General features: G+C 42.9%; 2 protein-coding genes across 7 annotated transcripts in view; one reads left to right on the forward strand and one right to left on the reverse strand.

The window, feature by feature from the left end:
- On the reverse strand, positions 1–27866 carry GAMT (guanidinoacetate N-methyltransferase). Of its 4 annotated transcripts, XM_087922719.1 has the most exons (8): positions 27816–27866; positions 16851–16956; positions 10563–10751; positions 5840–5985; positions 3954–4017; positions 3300–3367; positions 1557–1667; positions 1–323 (listed from the first exon to the last, which is right to left on the reverse strand). In XM_087922719.1, the coding sequence occupies exons 1-8, from the start codon at positions 27846–27848 to the stop codon at positions 186–188; spliced, it is 855 nt and encodes a 284-aa protein (XP_087778845.1). In that variant the 5' UTR covers positions 27849–27866; the 3' UTR covers positions 1–185. The 4 variants fall into 4 exon arrangements, with proteins under 4 accessions (XP_087778845.1, XP_087778848.1, XP_087778847.1 ...); XM_087922722.1 differs by lacking the exon at positions 3300–3367 and having other exon boundaries at positions 27816–27853; XM_087922721.1 differs by lacking the exons at positions 16851–16956; positions 27816–27866 and adding an exon at positions 15942–16011.
- The window catches only part of DAZAP1 (DAZ associated protein 1), a 57962-nt gene continuing 46035 nt past the window's right edge, over positions 16041–27967 (forward strand). For all 3 annotated transcript variants that reach the window (XM_026699077.2, XM_026699076.2, XM_087922718.1), the window contains exon 1: positions 16041–16374. In XM_026699077.2, the coding sequence (XP_026554862.1) occupies positions 16343–16374 (32 nt within the window). In that variant the 5' untranslated portion in view covers positions 16041–16342. The remainder of the gene's footprint in view (positions 16375–27967) is intronic.

Genomic DNA, 27967 nt, shown 5'->3' on the forward strand with positions numbered 1-27967 from the left:
TTTTGGAAACACTGGTTAAAATAAATTCTTAGCAAGGGAAAACTCTAAAGTGGCTCTCTTCCACACATTAGTTTTCACCTCTCCCATCTGCCATGAGAGAACAACATTTCATGTGACTGCTGGTGTGTCTTGCCAACACACCGATCCCTTTTTTTGATCCTGAGAGATCTTCCTCCCTGGGAGATCTATTTGAAGATGGCAGGCACGATCATCTTGGGGAAGGCATAGTATCTGCAGTCAGCTGGAGGAATCAGGTCCATAAGGGTAGTGTGGATATTCTTGGTCTCAAAACCGGCCTCCATCAAGTGAGTAATTTGTGTTTCCTAAGGAAAAGTATCAACGGGAGAATTACCCTGTGTTCACACAACATGCTAAGCCACAGTTTAAAACCAGAAATATTTTGGTTAGGTATATTGCCAGAAAACTATAATAAAGGGATTACATATTTAATAATACGCGTGCTGATCGCAGCAAGAATTGTATTGGCACAATATTGGAAACATGAGAATGCACTTACAGAGGAAAGTATAATTAGAAAAATATTAGCCTGTGCAGAGATAGATGAACATTAATACTAAAAGATAAGGAAGGAACGGGATATATTTTAACATGGGATTTGTTTCATCAATGGTTAGAGAAAAGAAGTAGAAATTAGAAGATGAAGGATTACTGATACGTATAAGTAAAGGATGCAAGAATTTGATTATACGAAAGTAAACATAATTATTACAGTTGTTACAATTACTATTATTACCAGTATTGTATAAGTAAATTGATCCATGCAATAAACAGTGTTTATTAAGAAGCTTATATACTTTAAAGAAAAATGTATAAATAAAATTCAGAAAAAACCCATGCTAAGCCACAGTTTAAATAAACCATAACTGGCTGGATCCACATGACCTCTTAAGGCAGGGTGGGTCTATATTTTCTCACAGATGTATCCAAAAGAGAAGGAAGAGGAGCCTTCTGAGAATGCTACTGTCTTGAGAAGGACTTCTGTCAATGGGAACACTCAAGGAGCTGCTTAGAAGAACCTCAACGTGTCTTTGTTGGTTTTGGGAGGCTAACCCTGCAGACAGTGGGCAGGACTTCTCATTTTCCTCCTTCAAGCAAACCACATACATTCAGCAAGTTTTCTTGCAAGACACACAGCAACACAGAGCTAATTGTGTGTTGTGTTGGTGAAGGTGCTGGGTTAGGGATGGGTTCTCCACCAGAGATGGTACTCAGCCGGTTCTGACCAGTTCTGGAGAACCAAGAGCGGAAATTTTGAGTAGTTCAAAGAACCAGCAAATCCCACTTCTGACTGGCTCCCCAGCCCCCACCTATTCTCCGCCTCCCATTGAGTCCCAGCTGATAGGCTGGGTCTTCTTTGGTTGCCCTGCACAGGAGAATAGAGCTGGAAAGCAGGTTAGTGGGGTGGGGAGGAAAGGGGGATTTTGTAGTATCCTTCCACTGCCACGCCCACACAACCGGTAGTAAAAGAAATTGAATCCCACCACTGTTCTCCACCCAGTGAAGTCTCCTGCACTGCAGCTTTCCCCTGCTCTCACCTGAAACATCTTTTCGATGTCCGAATACTTGCTCTTCATTAGGTCCCCCCAGGAAGTCAAGTTGCAATAGGTGAAGACCCCACCTGGCTTCAGGAGGCGATGGGCGTGAGCCTACAGGGAGAAAAGGAGGAGTGGCATTTGGGTGGAGGTAGCGTTAGGCGCAAAGAATCAGGACCACGCATTAAGCTCCAGTTGATTTTATTGCTCATGCTTATACACAAGAATCTGGTCAACTAACGGTCAGCACTAAATTGGCGCTAGATAAGAATGAACAGAATTCAAGAGGGGTTGGATTTAGACGGTTTGTGGGAATGAATTGACTCCAGGCTGATTCCTCTCTTGACTTGTCCTTCTCCTATAGGAAGGGAATGCTCCAGAATCTGTTGCTTGGTGTGGTGGAATGTAGTCTGGATTCCCAGAGGGAGGGGTGGCATTCCAGAGGAACAGTTTGTATGGTAGAAAGAGGACGATTCCTCCCTAATAGTTCCCACAGTATATGCTTTATGGCACGAGCTGTTTGCTTTAGTTTGGTAAGATTTCTGTCCATAGGCGAGGAACAATGAAGGAAGCTGCGTAGAAGAACATCAACATGTCTTTCTTGGTTTGGGGAGCCTGACCCTTGGAAAGAGAGGTTCTGCTTCCAAGCCAGGTGAAATTTCAATCATATTTTCAGGATCGCCATTTTGACCTCCATCTTTTTTTTTCACCAAATGTCAAAAGAGTCAAAATGGCGACTACCATCATGTAATCACGATGCTCGTAAACAAAGTACAAAGCACTAAACACCACAACTGCGGTTGCCATTGTTACTTCTTTTAACCCTACTTTTTTTTTTCCAACCCAAGAGTTTGATATGAGTCGGAAAAGTCAAAATGATGATTGCACAACCACACATAATCCCCTGGGGTTATGGCAGGTGTGGGAGACTGAGCAACCGTGCTCAGGAATTCTGGGAGTTGAAGTCCACAAGTCTTAAAGTTGCCAAGTTTGGAGACCTCTGCCATAGAGAAAGGCTGTTCTAAGTCCTCTCTTGGCCCCAAAAGAGACCCATATTCTTTCTCTTCCTCAAAACGGGAGAAGGGACATTCACAGTCAGCCTCTTGAAAAAGAACCAGAAAGGAGCAGGATAGGCCGAGTGTTAAGGTGCAGCTGACTGACCCATCGCATTCCTTCCTGGGACAAAGGACAGGCCACGTCTTCCAGGGGAAGCAAACAGGTTTGACCATTTGCTCCCAGGTAAACAACCACTATTGTAAACCTCAAAGGGCCCTGTTGCTATCTCCTTATCTGGGAGAGGGGGCGTGACTTCCAAGCTGAAAAACATATTAAAAACTCATTCAAGGTGAGCTCACCTTTGGGCCTTTGGTCCTCTCTCTAAGCTTGGTAGTGTTCTTACAAAAGTTTTCTTACCGAGCTAGGTATCCTGGAAAAATGACACTGCTTAATACAGCATGTCCACTCTAGCTGGCTAAACTTTCTAAACCAGGGATCTTCAAACTTGACAGCTTGAACTTCAACTCCTAGAATTCCTCCTCCAGTCATGTTAGCTCAGGAATTCTGGGAGTTGAAGCCCACAGGTCTTAAACTCGCCAAGGTTGAGGACCCTTGTTCTAAATTCTTCTTTTTCTACCTTTCATTGAGCTTTCCCCAGCCAGAACGTCGTGCTTAGGTATGTGGCAACTACAATACCCAGAGTTCTCAATGAGAGGAAGAGGGGTCGACTTTCAATGGTGCCCATCTCACCTTGATGAAGTCAAACTGATGGGTGTGCCAGGTGTCTTCCGACAAGGGGTACGTGTCGTAGAGAATCCCTGCATGTGAGAAACAGAGTTTTGGATGTCCAGAAATAAAGGCTTTATGGTTATAATAATCATTTTTTGCTGTCTGGGAATGGGGTGCTCCTTAAATGAACTTCTGGAGGTTTTCCTTCAATCCATGAGACCCAGCCACAGTGGCCAACAATCAGGAACATGGGAGGACTCTTCCTTGTCTTTAATATAATTTGGCTGTCGATGTGCTATCATATATTTATTTATTTGTTGGATCAAGTGTTCAAAAGCACTTGTAATCCAGGGGTGGGTAACTATGGCAACTTTATGACCTGTGGACTTCAACTCCCAGAATTCCTGAGCACGGTTTCCATAGTGTCTCACATCTGCCATAACCCCAAGGGATTCTGGGAGTTGAAGTCCACAAGTCGTAATATTGCTACAGTTTCCCACGCCTGCCATAATCCCAGGGGATTCTGGGAGTTGAAGTCCACAGGTCATAAAGTTGCCACATTTGCCCACCCCTGCTGTAACCCCAGGGGATTCTTGGAGTTGAAGTCCACAGGTTGCAAAATTTCTAAAGTGGGAAACAATCACCCAGAGAAATGGAGGCAATCCTGTTTCGTACCATTAAAATGTCCATCCGGCAAGGTTGGTGCGACATCTTCCCACAGCCCTTTCAAGGGGACAACCTATGGGGGGCCAAGGAAGAGATAGAGTACAATCAATGAAGATGCAAGCCATGTTGCCAGAAAAGCATGCTCATGTTTTAGGGCAAAAGTGTCTTTGTAAAAAGAAAAAAAAATGTTTGCAATGCAAGTAAATGAGGAAAACGAGCGTTTTCATGGCCCCCAGCAATCAAAGTCTCAGATCTGTGAAGTAGTCCAGAGAAGAAGCACCACCAGGAATTCTAACTCTATCCTTATTGTAAGATTCCATTAAAAGAATTTGGCAGGACTGAAAGTACTTTTAATTATTAGATTTTTATCCTCTCTGGTACTTTCTAAGCAACCCGAGGCAGCGAACAGCATACCTAGTACTCCTTCCTCCTCCTATTTTCCTCACAACAACAACCCTGTGGGGTGGGTTGAGCTGAGAGAGAGAGAGAGAGAGAGAGAGAGATTGGCTAGAAGTCACCCAACTGTCTTTCACACCTAAGGCAGGACTAGAACTCATGGTCTCCTGGTGATTGGCCCAAAGACATCCGGGTGGCTTTCATGCTTAAGGCGGGACTGGAACTCACGGTCTCTTGGTGATTGGCCCAAAATCACCAGAAGGCTTTCATCTGTCAGAAATGGTGTAGGGCAGGGGTCTCCAACCTTGGCAACTTTAAGCCTGGAGGACTTCAACTCCCAGAATTCCCCAGCCAGCTGGCTGGGGAATTCTGGGAGTTGAAGTCCTCCAGGCTTAAAGTTGCCAAGGTTGGAGACCCTGGTGTAGGGCATCCTACTTGGGCAGAGGGTGGACTAGATGCCTAGTCCCTAGACTAGAATGTCTAGGGACTAGACATCAATGTCCCTTTCAACTCTGGTTGTCTGTTATCTGTTATGCTTAAGGCGGGACCAGAACTCATGGTCTCCTGGTGATTGGCCCCAAGTCATCCAGCCAACTTTTCATGCCTAAGGACTAGAACTTACCATCTCCTGGTTTCTAGGCTGACACCTTAACCACTACACCAAACCGACTCTCCCCTCCTGTTCCTCTCTGGAAAACTAAGGGGGAAATTCCTTCTGAATAGCTTCCCATGCCTTTCCTGGTATCTGCTACTCTCCCTCCTGTCTCCCAAAGACATTCTCACATGCCATTACTCCCTCCATCTGCTCACAGTTGCCCAGTTTAGAACCGCCTTATGGAATTGGTTACATCCCTTCCCTTCCCTTCCCCATTCATTGCTCTGGGGTCTGAACTCCCCTTTCCCATCATGCATTGTGTTGGAACCCTGACAATGATCTTCATGATGTCCTCTGCATCAGTGGTCCCCAACCTTTTTTGTGCCGCAGCCCGGTACTGGCATCACAAAATCATCCGCGGCCCGGTACCAGCATCAGCACGCATGGCAAGGCAAGCCAAGCGACCGGCCAGCCAGCCGTCCCCCGCTTCTCCCCGCCACCTTCAACTCCTCCTTTGTACCTGTGTCAATGGGCTTTGCGACGGCTTCGGGACGGTCACTCGGCTCGCCTTGCTTTGGGTGCTGAAAGAATCCTTGCGCCTTAGTTTTGTTCGAAGCTGCCCCCCCCCGATGAAACTAAGGCGCAAGGATTCCTTCAGGACCCAAATGCCGCTTTCTACCCGGAAAAGCTCACTGGAAGCACTTTCTCATCAAAACAAGATGGCGGCGCCCAGCAAACCGGCGGTCTGGTAGAAATTGTTCCACGGACCGGTACCGGTCCAGGGACCGGTGGTTGGGGAACCCTGCTCTGCATGATTTGCATGATGACATCACAGCGGGCAGGCTGTGGTTGCTTTCCTGCTGGGCATTCGTGCCCTCTCTCACCCAGGCCCCTTCGCTCCAACCTTGTGAGGCTGTGTTTTCGCCCATTCCTGCAGCCTCTGGAAGACTCCTTCATTGCATTCGATGATCCAATGCTCCTGGACGTCAAACTCTTCAATTTTGCTGGCAGCAATGGCCATGCCAAAGCCAACCTCCAGCACCCGGCCTCCTGAAAGGAAGATCTGATTGATTGCTTGGCTGATCGATTGCTTGGCTGATCGATTGCATTTATATGCTGCCCCTCTCACTATCCAAAGAGTCTTAGAACTGGCTAGCTAAGTTGCTACGAAAGCCACAGATATTATCTTGGGGAAACTATGCTTCGGAAGATTACAAAGACATGATTTCTTCCTTGTCTGAGAGAAAGAAACTCAAGGTGGTTGCACCTTGACTCTCTTTGGCATAAAAGGAAAAAAAGAGGGGGAAAAAAAATCGGTCAATTTCAGAATTCGGTTACTAGAGGCTCTGTACATAAAATAGAATTTCTGTCTTTCTCAAAGAATCGGTTTCTTATCCCAAAAATAAAGCCTTAAGAATGTCAGATCAAATTAATTCCTAGAGAAGAACCAGCGATCTGCAGCCTAGACTGGCAGAAAGAGGAGGAAGGGACAAATTATTTATCTATTTTGCCCAGAAAACAAACGTTCTTGCCTGGTGGGTGGCTGGGTGGGCGTGGCCTAGTCATCCTCCTGCATCACAGTTGGAGGTGGGGGGGCGTTTTTGCCCTGCCCGGGCTCCAGAGGCTTTCCTTGAGCCTCCGGGAAGGTGAAAACGGCCTCCCGAAGGCTCATTTCTGGTCCCATTCCTGGTCTTCCTGAACTTCTGGGAGGCCCATTTTTCGCCCTCCTCAACCTTCTGTGTGTACCCTGCACTTACCTGCATCCAAAGCAGGCTACGTGGAGACTCCGGGGAGGGGAGGGGCAGGGTGGGCGGGGCCAGCCAGGACTGGAATTTGGGGGCTTCTCTGAACTGCACAGAATCTTAGCTAGCGGCTCTCTCCAACCCTGCAAACCCCCACAGTTGAGCCCCACAGTTGTGTTGCTAAGCGAGACATTTGTTAAGTGAGTTCTGCTCCATTTTACAACCTTTCTTGCCACAGTTAAGTGAACCACTGCAGTTGATAAGTTAGGTGTCATAAAACATTTCGTATACATGTTTTATAGTTGGCAACAGAAAAAAGGGGGGGGGCAGTTTCAAAGAGCTGGTAGCAGTGTGGAATCGAAAGTACGTTCCATTCATATTTTCTTCAGAGACTGATTTCAGTGGTCCCCAACCTTTTTTGTGCCACGGCCCGGTATCGGCATCACAAAATGATCCGCGGCCCGGTACCGGCATCAGCACGCATGACAAGGCAAGGCGAGTCGAGCGACCGGCCAGCCAGCCATCCCCCGCTTCTCCCCGCCACCTTCAACTCCTCCTTTGTACCTTTGTCGATGGGCTTCGCTTCGGGACGGCTTCGGGACGGTCGCTCGGCTCGCCTTGCCTTGGGTGCTGAAAGAATCCTCGCGCCTTAGTTTCGTTCGAAGCCGCCCCCCCCCTTCGATGAAACTAAGGCGCAAGGATTCCTTCGGGACCCAAACGCCGCTTTCCAACCGGAAAAGCTCACCCGGAAGCACTTTCTCGTCAAACAAGAGGGCGGCGCCCAGCAAACCGGTGGCCCGGTAGGAAATGTTCCACAGACCGGTACCGGTCCAGGGCCCGGTGGTTGGGGACCCCTGGATTAGATGACTGAAGCTTCTGCCACACACAAAAATCGAATTGGAGAGAGAGCATGATTGATGACTCTTGGCTATGGACGTGTTTTTTTCCGCAGGATCAATGGTGACAGTGAATTACGTATCTTGGCTACGCTCAGGTTAATGCCGGATGTAGAATGTTATCTACAAACAAATCCTCTTTAGTTTTGGGAGTGTGGCTCGAGGCTCATGAATTAACTGGAGTAACTGCCAGAATCCTGACATTAGGTTGCTAAGTGAATCTGGCTTCCCCATTGACTTTGCTTATCAGAAGGTCGTAAAAGGAGATCACATGATCCCAGGAGACTGCAGCTGTCATACGTGTGAGCCAGTTGCCAACTGTCCATATTTTGATCATGTGACTATGGGGACGCTGCAGCGGTCATAAAGTGTGAACAATGGTCATAAGTCACTTTTTTTTCAGTGATGTTACTTTGAACGGTCATTAAATGAATTGTTGTAAGTCGAGGGCTGTATTTCAAGCACACACACGCACGCACACACACACACACACACACTATTTTCTGAAATTTCTGTGGAACCGTCTCCTTCTCCGGCCCTGTGCAAGCTCGGCCCAAATCACTATTTTGCAGAAAGCTGTTGTCTTGGAGGTTGGAAGAGTCCTTTGCCTCTGGCTCAAGGGAGCAGCGGCCCTTATCTTGGGCCTCAGCTTGCAGCTGTCAGCAAAGGGCGAGACCCCTGAAACGCCCAGCCCCCCCCCCCCCCCCAGCCTTTCCAGACAGACTTTTCACCACAGAGCTATTCTTATCTCGGTTGCAGTGCAGACAACGGAAACAACCAGGAACTTGACTCTGGTGGGTGTGAGCATCCATGGGTGGGGGGGCGGGTTGGTTATGCTGGGGTGGCGGGGAGGAACTTGTTCAACCAAGAGCAAAAGACCCCCAAGCACGTATCTATGTCCCTACCCATTGTGCTATTCCTTATCGGAGTAAGCGATGTTATGCGAAATGCAAAAAAGGACGAGGATAGTGGTCCATAACCCCTTGCAGATTGGTGGCCCGGGGGTTAAGAGGGAACCAGGCCACGCAAGCGGTGGGCGGTGCGCACAGGCATGTCTGTGCACATCAATTCACCACTATTGCAGGTCAAGCTGTGCACGTGGGCATGCGAAGCAGCCCATGGACAGGTTGCAAATAGTCCGCTGTCCGATAATGGGCTGCAGCCTAAGGATTGGGGACCCCCAGAGTAGGATGTAGCAGGTGCATGAAATCAAGCATCAGGAACTAAGACAAGGGAGATACAGGTAGTCCTCAATGTACAACAGTTCGTTTAGTGAGTATTCAAAGTTACAATAGCACTGAAAAAAGGGACTTCTGACTCTTTTTCACACTTCCAACGGTTGTAGCATTCCATTCCCGTGGTCACATGATCAAAGTTCAGCCGCTTGGGAACCGACTCACATTTATGGCCTTTGCAGTGTCCCAGGGTCATGTGATCACATGACTTACTGTCATGTGATCATGTGACTTACTGGCACCTATTCTCCAAAGCAGGGGTCGCCAATCTTTTGGACCTCCGGGACCACCAAACTCATAATTTTAAATCCCAGGGACCACTGACCGGTTCTGTGGGTGTGGCCTAATTTGTGGGTGTGGCTTGGTGGTCATGTGACTGGCTGGGCATCGCTTGTATGTAAATATTATAAATATTTTTATAAATATTGAATTTTTTATTTAAAAAAAAGCAACTTTTACCCAAAATCAGGCAAAGCAGGCAGGCAGACTGAATTGTTCACAGAATCATTCAGTGATCTACCATGTTTCTCATATAATAAGGCTGGGTCTTATTTTTTTTTTTTTGAGCCCCCCAAAAATGGCTAGGCCGTCTTTTCGGGGGTGACTTAATTCCCCTCCCCCTTGCATCTTCGGGCGGGCGGCGACGGCTTGGATGTTGACCTCGGCATTGGTGGGGCACTTCATATCGGGGTCAACACAGGCAGCACCATATCCGGGTGTGCAACAAAAGTACTTCCTAACGGCAAGCCCCCCCCCCCCGCCAGTTCCCCCCCATTTTGCATGTTTTAATATAGGCCTTAATTCGGGGGGGAGGGGCTTAATTTCATTTCATGCCTATAAAACATGTTGGGACTTCCTACTGGGGGAGGCCATATTGTTGGAGAAACAGGGTATCTCTCTGCCATCGGCTAGCTTAGTCTGTCACATAAACTTTGCTTGCGGTGAGTCTGCACTGAATAATAGAACCTTCAGTCCTAAGGGAGGTTCGGCTGTGCTTAAAAGCAGAGCCGAAGATCTAAAGACTAGCTAGAAAGCAAGAAATCCAACCATTTCTTGCTTCCTAGCTAATCTAAATCTCCAGGCACAGCAGAACAGCCGATGGTCAGAAAAAGGAAAAATAGCAATTTAGCAGGCAAGTCTGCGGGGTAAGGAGTGGGCGGGGAGGGTTCCCAAGGGCCATGTGGGTGGTGTAGCCTTGTGCACAGCCTGGATTAATTGCTTTGTGGGGTGCTCTGGGGGTGACATTTCTCTGCGGCCCACCAACATTTTCTCCTGGACCACCCGTGGGCCGTTGGCGACCGCTGCTCCAAAGCACCTGAAGGCAGGACAAGAAGCAACGGGTGGAAACTAATCAAGGAGAGAAGCAACCTAGAACTAAGGAGGAATTTCCCAACAGTTAGAACAATTAGCCAGTGGAACAACTTTCCTCCAGAAATTGTGGTTGCTCCAACACTGGAGCTTTTAAAGAAGAGATTAGATGACCATTTGTCTGAAAATGATGTAGGGTTTCCTGCCCGAGCAGTGGGTTGGACTAGACGACCTCCCAGGTCCCTCCGAGTCAGTGGGGAAGCCAGATTCGCTTAACAAATATGCTTCTAATTTAACAACTGCAGTGACTCGCAACAACTGTGGTGAGGGAGCTCATAAAATGGGGCAAAACACACATTTGCAAATGTGTAGCTTTGTGGAAATTTTGGTCTTGGTTGTAAGTCGAGCAAGGTAAGTTGAGAACACGTCCCGTAAGGTGATCTTACCTTGTGAAGCAGCCACGCTGGCCAAGGCATGCATGTAGGGGGTTTCCCACCGCTCCATCACTGGCTTCCCCATGATTTCCAAGTGAGTGTCGGCTGGATTGTAACCCGCCGTGGCTTCCTTCCAAGAAGGCTTACAGTTTTCCCCTTCCAGAAAGATGGGGCAAGCCATGTCGGAAGGTCTAAGGGCTCCTTGGAAGGTGAGAAAAAAAGATCGGAAGAGGTTGTCAAAGCTCCAGGGATCTGGAACTGGAGCCGCTGGGCTCCTGCTTAGCTCGAAATAGTTGAGGGGGGTGGAGCAGAGGAGGAAAGCCGAGTGAGCGAAGGGGAGTTAAGGGAGGGAGGGGTAGCTTGCAATTCCCGCTTGGAAGCGGGGCAGGTGAAGGGGACCCCTTCTGGAGAAACGGAACAACTGCAGATCGTCAGGTGTAAATGGCTCTTGTTATGGGATGGGATGAAGCAGAAGAAGAGAAGAACGGAGTTGGAAGGGAATTTGGAGGTCTTCTAGTCCAACCAGGGGACCCTATCCCATTTCAGGCAAATGAAATTGCCCACCCAAAAAAAGCCAATGCAGTCCTAGGCTGCGTTAACAAAGAGGCAGAACCGAGAGCAGGTGAAGTGTTAATGCCACTCGGTAATGCTTTGGTAAGGCCACACTTGGACTACTAAATCCAGCTTTTGTCACCACGATGCAAAAAAAAAGATGTTGAGGCTCTAGAAAGAGTGCAGAGAAGAGCAACCAAGAGGATGAACGGACTGGAGGCTAAAACAGGGTTGCAGGAACTGGGTATGTTTAGATTAATGGAGGACCTGGAGCAACATGATAGCAGTGTTCCAATATCCGAGGGGCTGCCCCAAAGAAGAGGGAGTCAAGCTATTCTCCAAAGCATCCGAAGGCAGGAAAAGAAGCAACGGATGGAAATTAATCAAGGAGAGAAGCAACCTAGAACTAAGGAGAAATTTCTGACAGAACAATCAGTCAGTGGAACAACTTGCCTCCAGAAGTTGTAAATGCTTCAACACTGGAAGTTTTTAAGAAGAGACTGGACAACCGTTTGTCTGAAATGGTGTAGGGTTTCCTGCCTGAGCAGAGGGGGTTGGACTAGAAGACCTCCAAGGTACCTTCCAATTCTGTTATTCTGTACTCTATTCTGTATGGTTGTCCAGTTTTGGGGGGCAGGTTTGATTAATTGTTCTCACTGTCAGGAAATTTCTCATTAGTTCTGGGCTGGTTTGCTCCTTGATTAGTTTCCATCCGTTGCTTCTTGTCCAGAATATTTTGGAAAAAGCTGACGCCACTAAAGTTGGACTATTTTTTTTCATGAATAAAAATGGGGAATGGAGAACAGATGAAAGTAGTCTAATCCTTTGTGCTGCTAATACATTTTTTTAAGTTTTAACTTTTTAAGACCAACCAAACAGATTGGATTAATTTGAGCCAGTCACTGTCTCTTAGCCCAACTCACCTCACAGGGTTGTTGTGGGGGGAAAGGGAGGAAGGTGTGTTGGAGGTGTTCACTGCCTTGAGTTATTTGTTAAAAAAAAAAGAATTTTTAAAAAACTGATTGCTTATTGTACCCTATGACTATGATTAAGTGTTGTACCTGATGATTCTCGACTCTTGATGAATGTATCTTTTCTTTTATGTTCACTGAGAGCATTTGCACCAAGACGAATTCCTTGTGTGTCCAATCACACTTGGCCAATAAAGAATTCTATTCTATTCTATTCTATTCTGTTCTGTTCTGTTCTGTTCCTATTCTACTCTACTCTACTTCATTCCATTTTTTCTATTGTATTCTGTTCTGTTCTGTTCCCTTCTATTGCTATTCTATTCTACTCCATTCCATTTTTTCTATTCTATTCTATTCTGTTCTGTTCCGTTCCGTTCTATTCCTATTCTATTAAGTCATAGAACATAAAATAACAGAGTTGGAAGGGACCATGGAGGTCTTCTAGTCCAACCCGCTGCTCAAGCAGGAGAAACAAATAAATAGAACAGAAATCTGACTGTCTTATTGACAATTTTGACAAGGCAATCTGATGTTCTGATCTTATCCATTGATAAGGCTCCGTTTTTAATGAATGATCAATTAATTTGATTCCCCTGACCTTAACTTAGAAGACTGGTATTCTTGTGAGGTCTCCACGGGCAACTTTTAGCCGGAAAAGATAGCAACTTCTTTGATTTTACTGTAATATCGAGTTAAAATTGCAGTCACCCTATAAGTAGTATGGATTTTGATGAGGTATCAGGAAGAATGTTCTAACAAGAGCAGTCAGTTTGGTCTAGTGCAGAGGCCCCCAAACTTGGCAACTTTAAGACTTGTGGACTTCAACTCCCAGAATTCTCTAGCCAGCACTGGCTGGAGAATTCTGGGAGTTGAAGTCCACAAGTCTTAAAGTTGCTAAGTTTGGGAACCCCTAGTAAAGACACCAAGTTGAAACCAGGAGGCTGTGAGTTCTAGTCCTGCCTTAGGGATAAAAGAAAGCTGGATGACTTTGGGTTCATTATTCTTTTTCAGCCCAACCAAAATTATAGGGGTTTGTTTGTTAATTATTTATTTATAAAATATATACGCCACCCATCTTGCTTCAAGGTAAATGGACAGCGTTGTTGTTGTAGGGATAAGATAGTTCTTCACTTACAACCATTCATTTAGTGACCATTCAAAGGCACTGAAAAAAGTGACTTAGGACCATTTTTCATACTTGCGACTGCTGCAGCATCCCCGTGGTCACGTGATCAAAATCCAGGTGCTTGGCCACTGACTCTTATTTATGACGGTTGCAATTTCCTGAGATCACCTTTCGTGACTTTCTGACAAGCATAATCAACGGAGAAGCCAGATTTACTTAACAACCATGTTACTAATTTAGCAACTGCAGAGATTCACTTAATGACAGTGGCAAGAAAGGTCATGATATGGGGCAAAACTCACTTAGCAACTGTCGTGCTTAGCAATATTTTGGGCTCAATTATGGTCATAAGTCAAGGACTAAACTATAGGAGGAGGAAAGAGCAAGTATGTATGTTTATCATCCTAAATTATTTATAAAGTCATGTTAAAGGCAACAGGTTAGAAACTGGGAGACCATGAATTCTAGTTCGGTCTTAAGCAGGAAACCAGCTGGGGCTTTTTGGGGGTCAGTTCCTTTCACTCAGCTCTGAGAAGCAGCAGGCAATGGCAAACTATTTCCGAAAAACGCTGGCAAGAAAATTGCAAGGATTTCTCCAGGCAGTTTCAGATGTAAAGGCCGGCTTGAAGGCAGGTACACACAAGCCATAACAACAAGTTAACGTAGTGGTTAAGGATCCGGATTAGACACAGGGAAGCTTCTTGTCCTGCCTTAGGCATGAAAGCCGGCTGGGTGACTTTGGGCCAGTCCCTTTCTCTAGCCCCAGAAAGGACAAGGAAAATCCACTTTTGGGAAATGCTGCCAAGAAACTTGCAAGCACTCATCCAGGTGTTTTAGGAGTCAAGAGTGATTCAAAAGGACAAGAACATAAAGTAAAATAAAAGCTCTTCAACAACAGCAGATGATTTCTGGAGGTGGGGATACCCCTTCGGTGGAGATATTTAAAGCAGAGCTGAATACCCAGAAATTGGGGAGATTACAGTAGTGGGTTTCCTGCAGTGGCAAGTTGGAAGTCGGACTAGATTAATTTCTATGGAGATTCTCAGTCATCTAGGTCATGGTTGTCCCAAAGGTGCTTTTTTCAAGAGACAACTGGACTTTCTGGATTTTCTTTGAAGGACGTTTCACTTCTCATTCAAGAAGCTTCTTCAGCCCTAGCTGGATGGTGGGGAATGGAAGGATTTATACTCCTTGCAGACAGCAAGATAAAGAGCCACGTATGTCACAATTGAACAGCCCCCTTTCAACAGAGCGGGAAGGATACAATATCATATATCTCCAGTCTACAACACCATCCTTTCAACAGTTCCAAGAAGGCTCCACACCCATTTGCACTTCTCAGGTGACCCTGAGGACACAGATAAACCTCCAGGTGGCCTCAACAACTCTCTAAAAGGATGCAAATGATCAGCAAGGAGTATAAATCCTTCCATTCCCCACTATCCAGTCAGAAGTGAAGAAGCTTCTTGGATGAGAAGTGAAATGTCTTCAAAGAAAAAAACAAAGTCCAGTTGGCTCCTAAAAAAAACACCTTTTGGACTAGATTAATATTTTTTTTTCAAACTTGGCAACTTTTTAAGATATGTGAACTTCAAGGTCGTAAAATGGGGTGGAACTCATTAAACAATTGTCTGGAATGGAAATTTTGGACTATATTGAGGACTACCTGTAGACTAAATACCCTCCAAGTCCTGGCCTTCAGGACACCATAGAAAGCTTCCTTACAACATCAAAAACTGTTGGTCTGTTAAGTTATTTACACAGACGGCATTCTAAACAAAACCATTATTTGGATGAATTGTACTCTTGCCTTGGAAACCTGTTTTGAAGTATAAAGAAAGATGTTAAATTATCCGTCTCTGCAGAATGAGCAGCTAAGAAAGATTTGTGGGGGTTTGTGTGAATCCAGAAAACTGAGTCCGACACTATGGTGGTTAATCTTGTTTGTACAAACTCCAGATGCCCACATGCTCACCTTACACCAATGGTATTAATTCCTCTCTACATGAACCTCTTGAGGTGGGAACTACAGTTCCCATCCTCCACACTACTTGGAAGCCACCAGGTTAAGACTGTTGTAAAGGATTAGCACACTAGCTTGAAAACTGCTGCTGTGTTAATAGCATGATAATATTTTGTTTTCGTAACTTTAGGGCTGCGTTGGGTTTTTTTTTCGTCATATCGATATCACAGCTAAGGCAGCATACGATTAATCAATAACTTTTTTTCTCTAATAAACCAAATAGTTTCTTCTTAATTCCACGCGCAGGAGCTTCCATTTCGTTTCTCTTCTTCCTCCTTTTAAACCGCACACAGAGACGCAGAATCGAAACTATAATTTCCTTCTTCAACGGGACTACACTTCCCAAAAGTCCAAAGACAAACTTCCGGAACCGAACACGCTCAAGTGGTCCACTTCCTTAAAAAAATATAAAAGAAAAAAAGAAACCAAGAGAGAAAAGTACAGCAACTACATCCCCCATCATACCCTTTGTTCCTTAAAGCGGAAGTCAGACCGCGTGCAACCACTCTACCCGCTCCTAACAAAGAGAATGGTCCTCCAGACGCTCTTGTGCGTGGGTTTCCCTCCTTTCCCCGCCTCCTCCCGCCCACCTTCAACTACCGGAGACCCCGTAGCAGCCAATGATATTCTTGGCGGCTGTTGGGAGGGAGGGGGAAAGGAAAGGAGGAGGAGGGGGGGGGGAGAAAGAGTCTCGCGACTCTACCGCGCAGGCGTATTACCCGGCTTCTTCTTGCAGCGGCGGTTGGTGGCGGCCGGAGAATTGGGAAGGAGATTGGGCGGGCAGCGGCGAAGAGAAGGCGGCGCGCGTGCGTGCGCTTGCGCAGGCGCGCGACGGCGGCGGCGGCGGCTCGCTGGCTGACTGTCGCCGGGCCCCTCTAGTGTGAGGTAAAGCTGAAAAAGGCGGCAGTGAGGACGGCGGCGGCGGCGGCGGCTGGAGTTGTGAGGGCGCTTGTGGCAGGCGGTGAAGCCCAAGGGAAGAAGCGGGACGTGGGGAAAGCGGCGTTAAGGAGCCGCCACCGCCTCTCTTCGCGGCGCCGCCAGAGAAAGAAAGAAGGAGAAGAGCGGCAGCTGACCGGGGCCTACCCCCCCACCCCCAGGCCATTCTGCCCCCGTCGCCGCCATGAATAGCGTCGGGGGCGCCGACGAGATCGGGTGAGGTCCTGAAGGCGAATGAGCTGGGAAGGAAGGAGGGGGGGGCACGTGAGGGAAAGCGACAGACGACTGCGGGGAGGGGCACGTGCTCAGCGAAGGTATTTCACACACCCCCGTCTCACTTGGAGACCCCCCCACCCACCCTAAAGTGAGTCTCTGTCGAAGGGGCGAGGCATGGAGCATCTGAGGGGGGGGTGGCAGGAAGGCCCTTGCTCGGGGTCTGACTGACCTCAAAAGAGGGGAAGCGGAAGAAAGCCGGGAAAGCGGGGTGGGGTGGGGGGGACACCAAGACCGATCACCCTTCCCCTCCCCCCAGGGGAGCCAAGCGCCCCTTTATCCCGCATCGCTAGAGGTGATGAAAGTCGTTTCAAAGCGCCTCCGCACCGCCGAGCCAGGTGAGATTGGCGAGGCCTTGCTGGGAATCGTGCAAGCCTCCCTGTTGGTTTGGAGAGCCCTGTATATGAAACACCTCCTACCTCTCCTCAGAGAGAGTTGGGATGGGATCTCCAAGTGCTCTTTTTCTCTTGCCCGGGTTAACGCCGGTCTCTTCGGCCTCTCCCTGTGTACCAGAGGAACAGCACGCTGTGGAGACAGAGAGAAGGAAGTTGAGAAGCCGAAATTGCTGCATTAAAAAAAAAAAAAGCCCTCCTCTTACAGGTAGTCCCGGATTTTATGACCGCAGTTGAGCCCAAAGTTTCTGTGGCTAAGGGAAACATTTGTTAAGTGAATTTTGCCCCATTTTTACAACTTTTCTCATCACAGTTAAGTTAGTAGAGGTGATTAACTGAATCTGGCTTCCCCATTGACTTTCTTGTAAGAAGATCGCAAAAGGGGATCACGGGATCCGGGACACTGCAACTGTCATAAATAAGAGTCCAGTTGTCAAGCCTCTGAATTTTGATCACAGGACCATGTGGATGCTGCAATGGTCATGTGAAAAACCAGTCATAAGTTGCCTTTTCAGTGCTGTTGTAACTTTGGTCACTAAGTGAACTGTTGTAAGTTGAGGACTGCCTATAGTTCCTTTCTGATAATTGGGGCCCAAAGGGCTTTAGAGCAAGATGGGAAGGTTGTTTGAAGAGCTGTCCTGTAAGGATCTGCATCTTTCTTTCACTTTTTCAAAATAAGCAGGTGTAAAAAGGGAGGGTATAATGAAAATGCTCCGTAATATTATGCATGCTGTATAAAGTGAGAGTGGATAGAAATGATTTTTCCAAAGGTACTTTTCCCAAAAGGCGACTGGACTTCCTTGAATCTTCTGAGAAGGTCCAATTCCCTTTTGAAAAAAGACCTTTGGGACAGCCATGACCTGGTTGATTGAGAATCTTCATAGGCATTGAGAAATGATCTTGTTCGTAATAGAGCTATTATTGTGTAAGATTAGGAGGTTGGAGGTTGAGGACATTTAAAAGGAAGTGTGTGGGATTAATGAAAGATGAGGACAATTATATCAGGGATGGCTATACAACAAAGCAATTAGTGATAGTGAGATAAAACTGGCAATATAAGGAAGCCGTATGGGATGCTTGGCAGCAAGAATAGTGGGGGTGTTTGTTCCCTAAGGTCATGAAGCAACATCCTTATGTGGCAGATATTGAAGAACAGAGCTGTTTTTGAGGGAAATCACTATCTTCAGGGAAGAAACACTTAATACTGAGTTATTGAAAGAAATAATGGAGCTGATGGTTGTGTTTTAATTCAAGCCCTCATTAGTTAGGAAGAGTTTTGTGGTACTACAGAAATACATTTTCTTTTCCATATTTGGCGTGAAGAGACAAAGGAGGCCAGAGTAACTGTGGTATCAGGCTCCTTCAGTAGTTAGGTGACATGAGATCATATACTTTGACTTGTTTGAGCCTGATTCTAGGATCCATCTCTTCTGCCACATATTTGAGAAGTTAAATTAAACCACCCAGGATCTTTGTATATGTTTATATCTTTGTGTAGGACTGAAAGTTTGAAATTTTTTTTTCGGTGCTCTCTATTTACTACCATGTAATCAAAATATAGACTAATTACCTGTTTAGTTATGTAATCTATCCGTGACCATGTACATAGTAGAGTTTTCTATTACAAATGCTGAAACCCAGTCTGTTTCTGGGTACTGGGTTTCTTCTAACTTGGGGACTCAGTGTTAAGACTAGAAAGGTCCCAAGGTCATAAGGTGATGCCTTACAGGGGAGAATCTGCAACTGTTCTTTTGTCTTCCTTGCATTCTATAGAAATGCAGAATTCATCTAATTCCCTGGTTTCTTTGCATTTTTAAGGGAGGTATTGGCCAAAAAATCAATAACCTTCACCTCTTTTTTTTTTAACATAAATGATCCTTCATAATATTGGGACATTTGCTGTTGTTACAGTATTATGTATCCTGCTGTTGATGGAGGATGACAACCTGTATAAGACAGAACATTGGTGACTCAGTACTTCTAATGAAGTCGGAGTGTATTCCTCTTGACTGCCAAAAGCATGAGTGGCTTTGGAAATCTGTATAAGAAGCTTGGAAAATTAATATAAAGATTTCCTTTTGGCGGCTCTTTTAATTTTTCTACCAGCCCTTCTGGGTGTCCATGTTTTTTATTCTTGGACCGATATCCACATAACAGTTTCTACCCAAATTCTATGTCTGAATTTGCAAAAGGCAAGGAACTATGAATTCTGTTTCATAAAATCAACTGATTTTATGTTTTTATTTTGTAATCCCAGTATAGCTCATTAGTTGTGTCATTTTGTATATTTTCCTTAATCACCCTTTTCCAAATATTATGCAGGATGTCTGCAGTGTATATAGGAAGAGAGCTAGAGGAATACTTTAAATTATCACTCTTTCTTTCTACTGATACTACAATATATTAAGTATAGATAACTCAGAATTGGAATCTTGATAAACTATAGTAATATAAAAATTGTTTGTTTAAGCTGAAGATCTGCTGTGACTTGATCAGTTACATTATCAAAATATATTTAATTTTGAGCATTTGAACAGTATAGATATTGTATCAAAGTAAATAAGCACTAACAAATTAAGCCACATTATATCCCAGGGCAGGAAGTATGGATGCTGCAAGTAATTATGAGGCTTTGTACTTGGGATCATATACTGCTTTTTTAAAAAAGGATAATAGAACTCCTTTAAAAGGGAACATATACAAAATACCTTAAAGCAGCCTCATTTTTCCTCAGTTTATCACAGTTGCTTTGAAAAGCTGCTTTCTGCTGCTTTCACATGTGTTGTGTGCATACATAATCACTTTGCTTCTATGTGAAGGAAAGTGGTTGCAAATAAAGATGACAGAGAACAGCTTCCAGAGCAAACACCCAAGCTTGGAAGAAGAAATGACCCAGTATTGAGAAAAGGTGCTTTGGCAGTGGTCCCATATGAACTAACGCTCCTTTATGAAATCAAGCAGTCAAAACCTTTTTTTCCCCTTGTTGCTTAGCTTTTGGCTCTCAATTGATGAGACCAAGTGATATTTGTCATTTTGACTTTTACTGTTAAGTGTTTAGATTTACATTTTAAAGTTCAAGTGCATAGATACAGATCCTTTTGGAAAATAATTTTGCTTTTCCATTTTAAAAATTGAGCCTCATATTACAAGAATAACTAGTGTCTTATTTGAAGTGTATTTAAATTTTACATATAGGAAAAAGGAGATTATAGGGAAATGACCTAGATTTGTCAGTTGTTTATGATTCAAATGATTTCCTCTGTGTGGTTGAGTCAGAAACAGTTGGGTTTTATAAGAAGACTACAATATCCAAAACCAGTGGTTTTGGACAATTTTGCTGGGCTTACTAATTGTCCAGGGCCATAATGAATTTTTGATTTGTTCTTAGTGTTTGGTGAATCTAGTCATTGCAATTTGTAAATAAACTCATGTATTAATGACACCATGGCTTAAAGTAATCAGTGAACCAAGTCAATATATGTATATTCAAGTAACAACCTAGAGAGCTCCCTACAAAAGAGCTGGATCTACTCTAGATTTTATTCCTAATAGGATCTCTGAGAGATATTTTTCTTAGCCATATAGAACATGCTAGATCATGATGTCAATATAATACTATACAGTCTGAGACATAAAAGTACAAGACTATTATTTCAGCTGAAGGGGCTAAATTTGCAAATGTCCTTTAAGATGAGAAATATACATGTGCTTTAAAATAGTAGCATTTCTAGTAACCATTGTCAATTGTGACATCATTCAGAATGTTAAATAAGATTTTTAAACACCTATTTTGGGGTTGTGGTATCAATAGTATTGGAGTGAGCATATTTTAAGGTTTGTGTATATTTGCATAATTATTTTATATGAACTGGCAGTTTTTTAATTACAGTAATAAAATAGGCAGCAGCATATAAATTTAATAAATAAGAGATTATTTTTTTAAATGTTTGTCTTAGTATGTAGTATTTATTTTACATTTCTATGTATTTAAAAAACATACAACACTTCCAGCTATACAACATCTTAAACATAATACACTATATAATAATAGTAACAATAACATAATGTAATCCAATCTAAACTTTGGCTGACTATGTGACCAATTATAATAACACTTTTAAAAACAGTTTAGATAAAGAAATGATTAAAGGTTAATAGTAGATGGTTACTGTTGAAAATGTTGAGCCTGATGCTGGAAAGTCAAGATTTGAATCTACTTGCGGGAGGAGCAAGTTAACTACCATGTTTCCCTGAAAATAGGACCTACCTTGAAAATAAACCCTAGTCTTATTTTTAAGAGAGTGCCTAATATAAATCCACCCTAGAAATAAGCCCTAGTGAAGGGAATGAGGGTGGCCAGCATAGAAGAGGCGGAGAGCATGCACGGACCAACAGTGTCCATCCACTGCTGCAGCCCATGCAGTGCAGGTGAGTTGATTACCTGTCCAAGCAGCAGACAGAGGCAGAGGTACAGGTGGGGGGAGACAGGTGATCTGGCTGCACCATGCAGGCTGCAGGAAAGCCGAGAATCAGTGGGCCAGAGCAGCAGCTGATTGCATGAGGCTCATCTTTGTGCGGTGGCACTGGCAGCAGATGGAGGCAGAGGCACGGGGGGCGGGGGGGGAGGTGATCCGGATGGGCTGCAGCAGAGCCAAGAGTTGGCACAGCCCTAGAGTGCACTGACCAAGGGATCGGCAGCCTGCCACCTCTTCTGCGCATGCCTGTGGGTGGGACACCCAGCCAGCCTGATCACCTGAAATCATGTTTCTCCCAAGATAAGCCCTAGTGCTTATTTTCGAGCCTGAAAAATTGTAAGACTGGATCTTATTTTCGGGAAATACAGATAGTGGTGTCAGTTTCTTGAAATAGGCATCAAGGGAGGTTTGGGCGTACGTCTTTTTTTTTTTTTTGTATCATCATAAAAGCCCTCCATAATTGTATGTTAAACTTTGTAAACCTCTCTATTAGTTTCTTGCTCCTTTAACTTTGCCATCCCTACTTCAGTGAGTCTTCAGCTAAGCCTTTTCTCAAAACCTTTTTCCGGTTCTGGATTTGCATGCCCCAGTCTTCTTCCACAAATGCTATCAATTGCTGCTTTAGTTCCATAAGATCTTTATTGGTCAGTTCTTCAGCAGGAGAGTCGAGTTACATCTTTTGCACTGGTATCTAACCTGAGTTGATTACAAATGTCAACCACAGCTTGTCTGGCTTCTGCAACATTGTTAGCTATAAACTCCGGAGAAGCATAAGCAAATAGAGGACTCAATTTGTTGCACACTCCTTTGATATTTGACTGCTTCATTTCAATATTTTTGATTGCACCATAGATATTATAATTCTTCCAGAGCTCCCTTAAGCTCATCACATCATGTTGGGTAGCCTTGACTGCTTGTGAGAAAGTCTGCCATAAATAGTAGCCTACACTATTGGTTGTAAGTAGCAGTGTAGTGTTGGAGGATAAAAATAACCATCTTTACATTGGGATGAAAGTTATCTAAAGTGCCTGGATGTCCATCAAGCACAAGGAGGATCATAAAAGAAATTTGCTGGGCCAAGCAATAGCATTCAACAACAGGGACCAAATGGTTCAAGAACCATTCTTGAAAAAAGGCAGTTATAACCCAGGCCTTTGCATTTGCTTTCCAAATAATAAGAAAAGATGCTTTAATTATATGGTAAAGTGCTCTCGGATTTAGGCAGTCATAAACAAGCAAAGGCTTGAACTTGAAATTCCTTGATGTGTCACCCCAAGCATTAACAATAACCTATCCTTCGATGCCATACACCCTGGTGCACCTTTTTCCTCCTTTACAGTGTAGATCCTTTCATGAGCCCCCCACCCCCCAAAATGTCTGGCAAATAACTTCCCTCCTCAATAATTTTAAACATGTTAGGAAAATCACATGCAGTAATTAATATCAGCACTTGCTGTTTCGCCTTGCACTTTAATGTTATGTAAATTTGCCCTCATTTTGAAATGATTGAACCTTCTCCCAAAAGTCTTCATCAAAAAATCACCTTTATTTGCTGCCCCTGCAACTTTTAAGTTATTGAAAGGGCTTTGAGCCTTTTCTTGCAGTAAAGAAAAGCTAATGGGTATTTGATGCCGATTTTGATTCTCTAGTCACATTATCAATAACCTTTCCATTTCAGTTATTAAATAACAGCATTGCTTAGTAATAATTGTAGCTTTCACAGAAGCTGTACATGCTCCATTGTTCTTTATCTGTTAAAATTGTTCTGATTATTGACTGGCTGTAGCCTAATGCTTTTTGAACATTTTATGGCATTTCCCTTTTTTTGGGATGCTTAATTACTTTTCATTTTATTTTCAGTGGTGATCATTTTCTTTTACTTTGATGCATCCCCAGCATTTGCATTACAGTTTTACTTTGGAGGCATGGTCAATAGAGAAAAAACTGGAAGGTGATGTGATTCAAAATGGCAGGCAACGTTCTTTTACCAGGATGCTATGGATGTTTTTTTTAAAAAAGAAAATTATATGGTCACTCTGACAGTTCAAAGCTTATCTCTATGAGTTTGACTTTTCTTCAAACCAAAATTTAATCTTACTTCTTTCTGGATTGAGTTTCAATTTGTTTGCAGCTATTTCTGGCTATAATCTAGCTGCCAGTACCAAACCGGAATTACAGAAAGAAAGCATGGGGATCAAGTATTGAGCTCTCTGTTTGAATACAGATAGTCCTCAACTTAAACAATCATGTTTTTAATGACCAAAGTTATGAGAGCGCTGAAAAAACTGGTTTATGGCCATCACAGCATCTCTGCTGTCACATCAATATTTGGATGCTTGGAAGGGACATGTATTTCCAAAAGTTTCAGTGTGCTGGAAACACATGATCACCATTTATGATCTTCATAGGGAGTTCTGTTAAGCAAAATTAATGAGGAATGTAGGATTCATTTAATGATCACAGTGAAAAAGATCATAAAAATCAAGCACAACTCAGAACAACAATATTGTTTAGCAATGAATGTTTGGGTCCCAGTTGTGGTTATATGTCAAGGACTACCTGTAATTTCAAAAGAAAGAACCTGTCTGTATTTTAAACAAGACTAAAGGCCTATAAGTCCTTTAGTGTTAAAAGTTCAGCTAAAATTTCATCACATGTTCAATCACTGGAATTCGATTCCTATGATTAATTTGATTATCTTGAATTTCTCACATGTTACATGTGATTGTAAAGCATCTATCCCACTGCATGAAGAGTTTTTGGAGTGCTCTGCCCTTTCTGCACTGAAAAACCTTTAAAGCAATTATTTAAAGCATTTAAATTCATTTAACTTGAATCCCTTGCATGAGAAGCAGTAAATATGAAAACATATCTTATGAGATTTACTTTGGATCAAACATCAGGTAAGCACCAATGCGCCTCCTTTAGAAATTATAGACTAAGATAGTAAGATTTGTTTCAGCTGAAAAATATGGAAAAAAACAACTTCTTGCAAGGAAAACCCAATTTAGGAGAACCCATTAGAACTCCATTCATCTCTCACTATCATGAAGGTGGCGAAATGTTCTAGCTAGATCCAACTCAAAATGGTGGACATTCTCCTTTGAACTGGATTGTTTTCAGGAACCATTGAAACAGTATATTAACACACATCACTTTGTGATGCTTATGAAAGCATTGCATGACTTTAGTGGTTTGTTGACTCAAGGAGGACACCATCTGCCATTTTGAGTCAGATCATGTTGCTGATCAGTTGTCCTCCATTTTAAGTACAGTGCTATAATGGGCAGCTTGTTTGAAACTATGTTAAGTCAGTTGTTCTTAATCCATGGACTACCTGTATTTTTAAATTATTTATTCAAACTTATTAAAGCTTAATATTATTATGGAGTTTGTAATTGATCACATCTGCTTGGCTTCCTTCTTTGGTGCTTTCAGTTTGGTAGGTTTAAGCTAATTTTGTTAAAGAAAATATTACTTAAAACAAGTATACCAAAAATACTATCAATATCAAAACTTTATTACAGCTATAAGGCCACCAGTCAGATACAGATTAAAAACTAGTACAAATAAATGAGCAGGAACTATAAAGATATATTGGGCATGGGCAGCCAATGTCAGAGGGATCTATCCTATCCTAAAAAATCTTGAAAAAAAGTTGTTTTTGGCAGAATACACAATCAGCACGTGAGTTATTAAATGGAACAATTTGGCACATATAATAAGTAAAGGGTTCCCTCACCCCCCAAAAAAAACAGCTCAGGAAAATTCAGTAGTCCTACCTGTATAATGTCTTGATTATCAAGTCAGTTGTGTCCTTTGATTACTTTACAATTTTTTTCTTCGCCTATCCAGATTTTTATTTCTTCAGGCTCTGTGTCATTGGTTCATCTACATTTACTCAGTATACCAGAATTCATCCATCACAAAGTCAAATACCAAAACTCTCTTAGCTTGTGGTAATCTATTGAGCCATGTATAAATAGCAGCACTGTGTTTATATACAGCTGCTCTGCTTGACCTCAGAAAACCTTGCCTTTTTTTGTCTGAATATTCATCAAGGTGTCCAAGGTTTCCATAAATAATTTCAAGTAGAGCTGGGAGACTGCAATGACCACTGAGAAAGGAAAAATCTGCATTCCACATGCTATTTCAGGTGTCAGAAATGGTTGCACGTAAGCAGTCAAATACACAATAGCCAGTGCAGCAGTGTGTGACTTCAGCACATCAATGTCATTCATTTTATGTGGCTTTTAGTACGAGATAATATAAAATTACATAAAATTCAGTTTCTAGTAAATACGCAAGGTGGTTTAAGATTGCAATACTGTATTTCTGGTGTCTCTTTGCAGAGATATACTTGAATTTTAGAAAATGTGCATTTCCTTTCTGTAATCAAGAGGGGGGGGGTTGTTTCTTGCTTTTAGTCTCTAAAGCAGGAAGACTGAATAAGTTATCAAAATAAAAGTAAATCAATAGAAAAGATGTTTGTGGAAAATCAGGAAACAAAATTCGGTTCCACTTTTAGAATTCTTTTCACTTTGTGATTTCTACTCTCATCAGTTAGTTTGCCATTTGGATATCCTTGTGCAGTTTATAATCTCATAGCTCAGTTTTATATAAAATGGAAATATTTAATTTCTGTTATTCTTGTTAGCAAGGATTAGTAAGCAACTCCTAAGCCTTAGGCAGCATGTCCAGTAGCCAGAAATGTGGGAAGTTGTAATCTAATAGTAACAATCGTATAAGCATACTGCATCATACTGTATGTTCTAACTTAGCCATTTGAAATTGGTTAATTAATTGTGACTGCCTAACTAGACCCTCAGTTTGTTGCACAAATTGTGTTTTCTGTTTGAAGCTCTCTTTAATGGAGATTGTGTTCTTTTAAATGGAACATTAAGGCCTACCTGGAGTCATATTTGTGATGATTTATGTGTGAGTTTTGTGTTTTGGGAATGATAATACTAACTTCCTTTTCTCTACTTTATTGATGGAAGATTGCATGTGATGCACTATGACTATTATTCATGTACTTGCACTGAAATCTGTGCTCTGAAATTTGAAAGAGTACAGAAAAGGAAATAGTTTTTTTTAAAATCACATTTCAGTTTTGCTCATGATAGAATCAGTTTGGAAGCACTTCAAAATGGCTCTAAGTCATGGTCTGTGCCATTGGATTTATTGCATTTCAGATGCTGAAAAAGAAACACTTGTCTCCTAGATTCATGCTTTTTTTAAAACAATTAAGCCATTCTGATACTTTCTATCTTTATAAGTATTTTTTTTTCTTTTCAAGAGTATTATCTTGAAGTTCTTGAATCTGTCTTAATGGAAAAGTAACTTATGTATTTGTATCTCACCTTTATTTTGTATAACTCAAGGTGCCATGAAGAATGCTCCCATCTCTTATTTTCATTAATTGCTGGACAGTATTAACCGTAATGATGTGTTGTGCTGTTTTCTGTCCTGACATCATTAGTTTATCTGTCACTTTTATCACTTTATTCCAAATAGACATAGAATTCACTTTACCCCAAGTTAGACTGTCCATTGAACTTAATTTTCTGGTACTTTTGTTCAAATAGCTTTCATTCAATACAGCACTATCTCATTTAAACTTGATACCTATACATATAAAAGCAAAACACCACTCACGCATCATCACAAAATCTCCAGAACCGTAAAGCATACAAACTTGAAATTTGGCACCTATGTTCGTCTTGGCTTCTAGGTGCTCACTAAGAAAGGATTTTCCAAAATGACCATCAGAGTATTAGTATTTCCTATATTATTATTATTAACATGCTCTGATGCTAAGGAGTTGTCCCTCTCCCCACCTAAAAAGAAATCTGTTCCAAATGCAAAACACAAGCAGACGAGAGGAGTTTCAGCAGCAACCAGCTTTAGTACAGAACAGTTGAGCTAAGCCATGCCCAGGCTCCTTGCTGTCTCCTTGCTCACACTGCAAATACTGTTTCAGTTTCCATGTTTCAGTTTCTAAACAGCCCTCAACTCTCTCACACACTGACAGGACGCTAGCCAGATGAATACTGATAGATGCTGGTAGGCAGAGGCACAATTTTTTTCCTTATTTTCCTCCCCCAAATCTAAGCCCGACCACATGGTTTAGTAGCGAAGCATGGGTAAAGAGCTAGTATAACATAAAAGCTGTCTCCATGTCTAATTTTTTCTGGCTATATCCATTTATGACATTGCTCCTATTACTTCTGTTGTTATTTATGTTTGGGTCCTAGCTGAGTTACATGACCGGGTGAGCTCCATTTTTTCCCCAACTCCTGCCAATCTAGCAATTCAAAAGGACATAAATGTGAGTAGAAAAATAGGTACCTACCTCTTCCCAGAGTGATGAATAATTATACCAGTGATTATCAGTGTAGATAGAAGATTAAGTTCTTAGCCAGAACTGGACTTTTTTTTGGCCCTTCTTTCAAAATTATGAAGTTAACATTCTAGATAAGCATACAGAGATACCTAGTACTAATAAAATACTCACCTTTTTCAATTGGGCAGCTTTACATCTTCCCATTTCATCTTGTGAATTAGTCAAATTGATTTAGTTCTCTGTTACTCTTTATTGATATATTCATTTCCAACCATTACATTACCGCTTGTCAAAACTTTATAAATGTTTGCTTAACAACAGGG

The sequence above is a fragment of the Pseudonaja textilis genome, chromosome 1 (assembly GCF_049901715.1).
Source record: "Pseudonaja textilis isolate UNSWEBS1 chromosome 1, rPseTex1.2, whole genome shotgun sequence".
Taxonomy (NCBI): Eukaryota; Metazoa; Chordata; class Lepidosauria; order Squamata; family Elapidae; genus Pseudonaja; species Pseudonaja textilis.

What these genes read in the sequence shown, in the direction of transcription:
- GAMT (XM_087922719.1), bottom strand. Translation starts at nt 27,848, where the DNA reads ATGGGAAGATGTAAAGCTGCCCAATTGAAAAAG. An exon ending in CAGCGTGGCTGCTTCACAAG is followed by an intron (nt 5,986 to 10,562) that starts GTAAGATCACCT and finishes TCTTCCTTTCAG; the next exon opens with GAGGCCGGGTGCTGGAGGTT. An exon ending in ACATCGAAAAGATGTTTCAG is followed by an intron (nt 324 to 1,556) that starts GTGAGAGCAGGG and finishes ACTTTTCCTTAG; the next exon opens with GAAACACAAATTACTCACTT.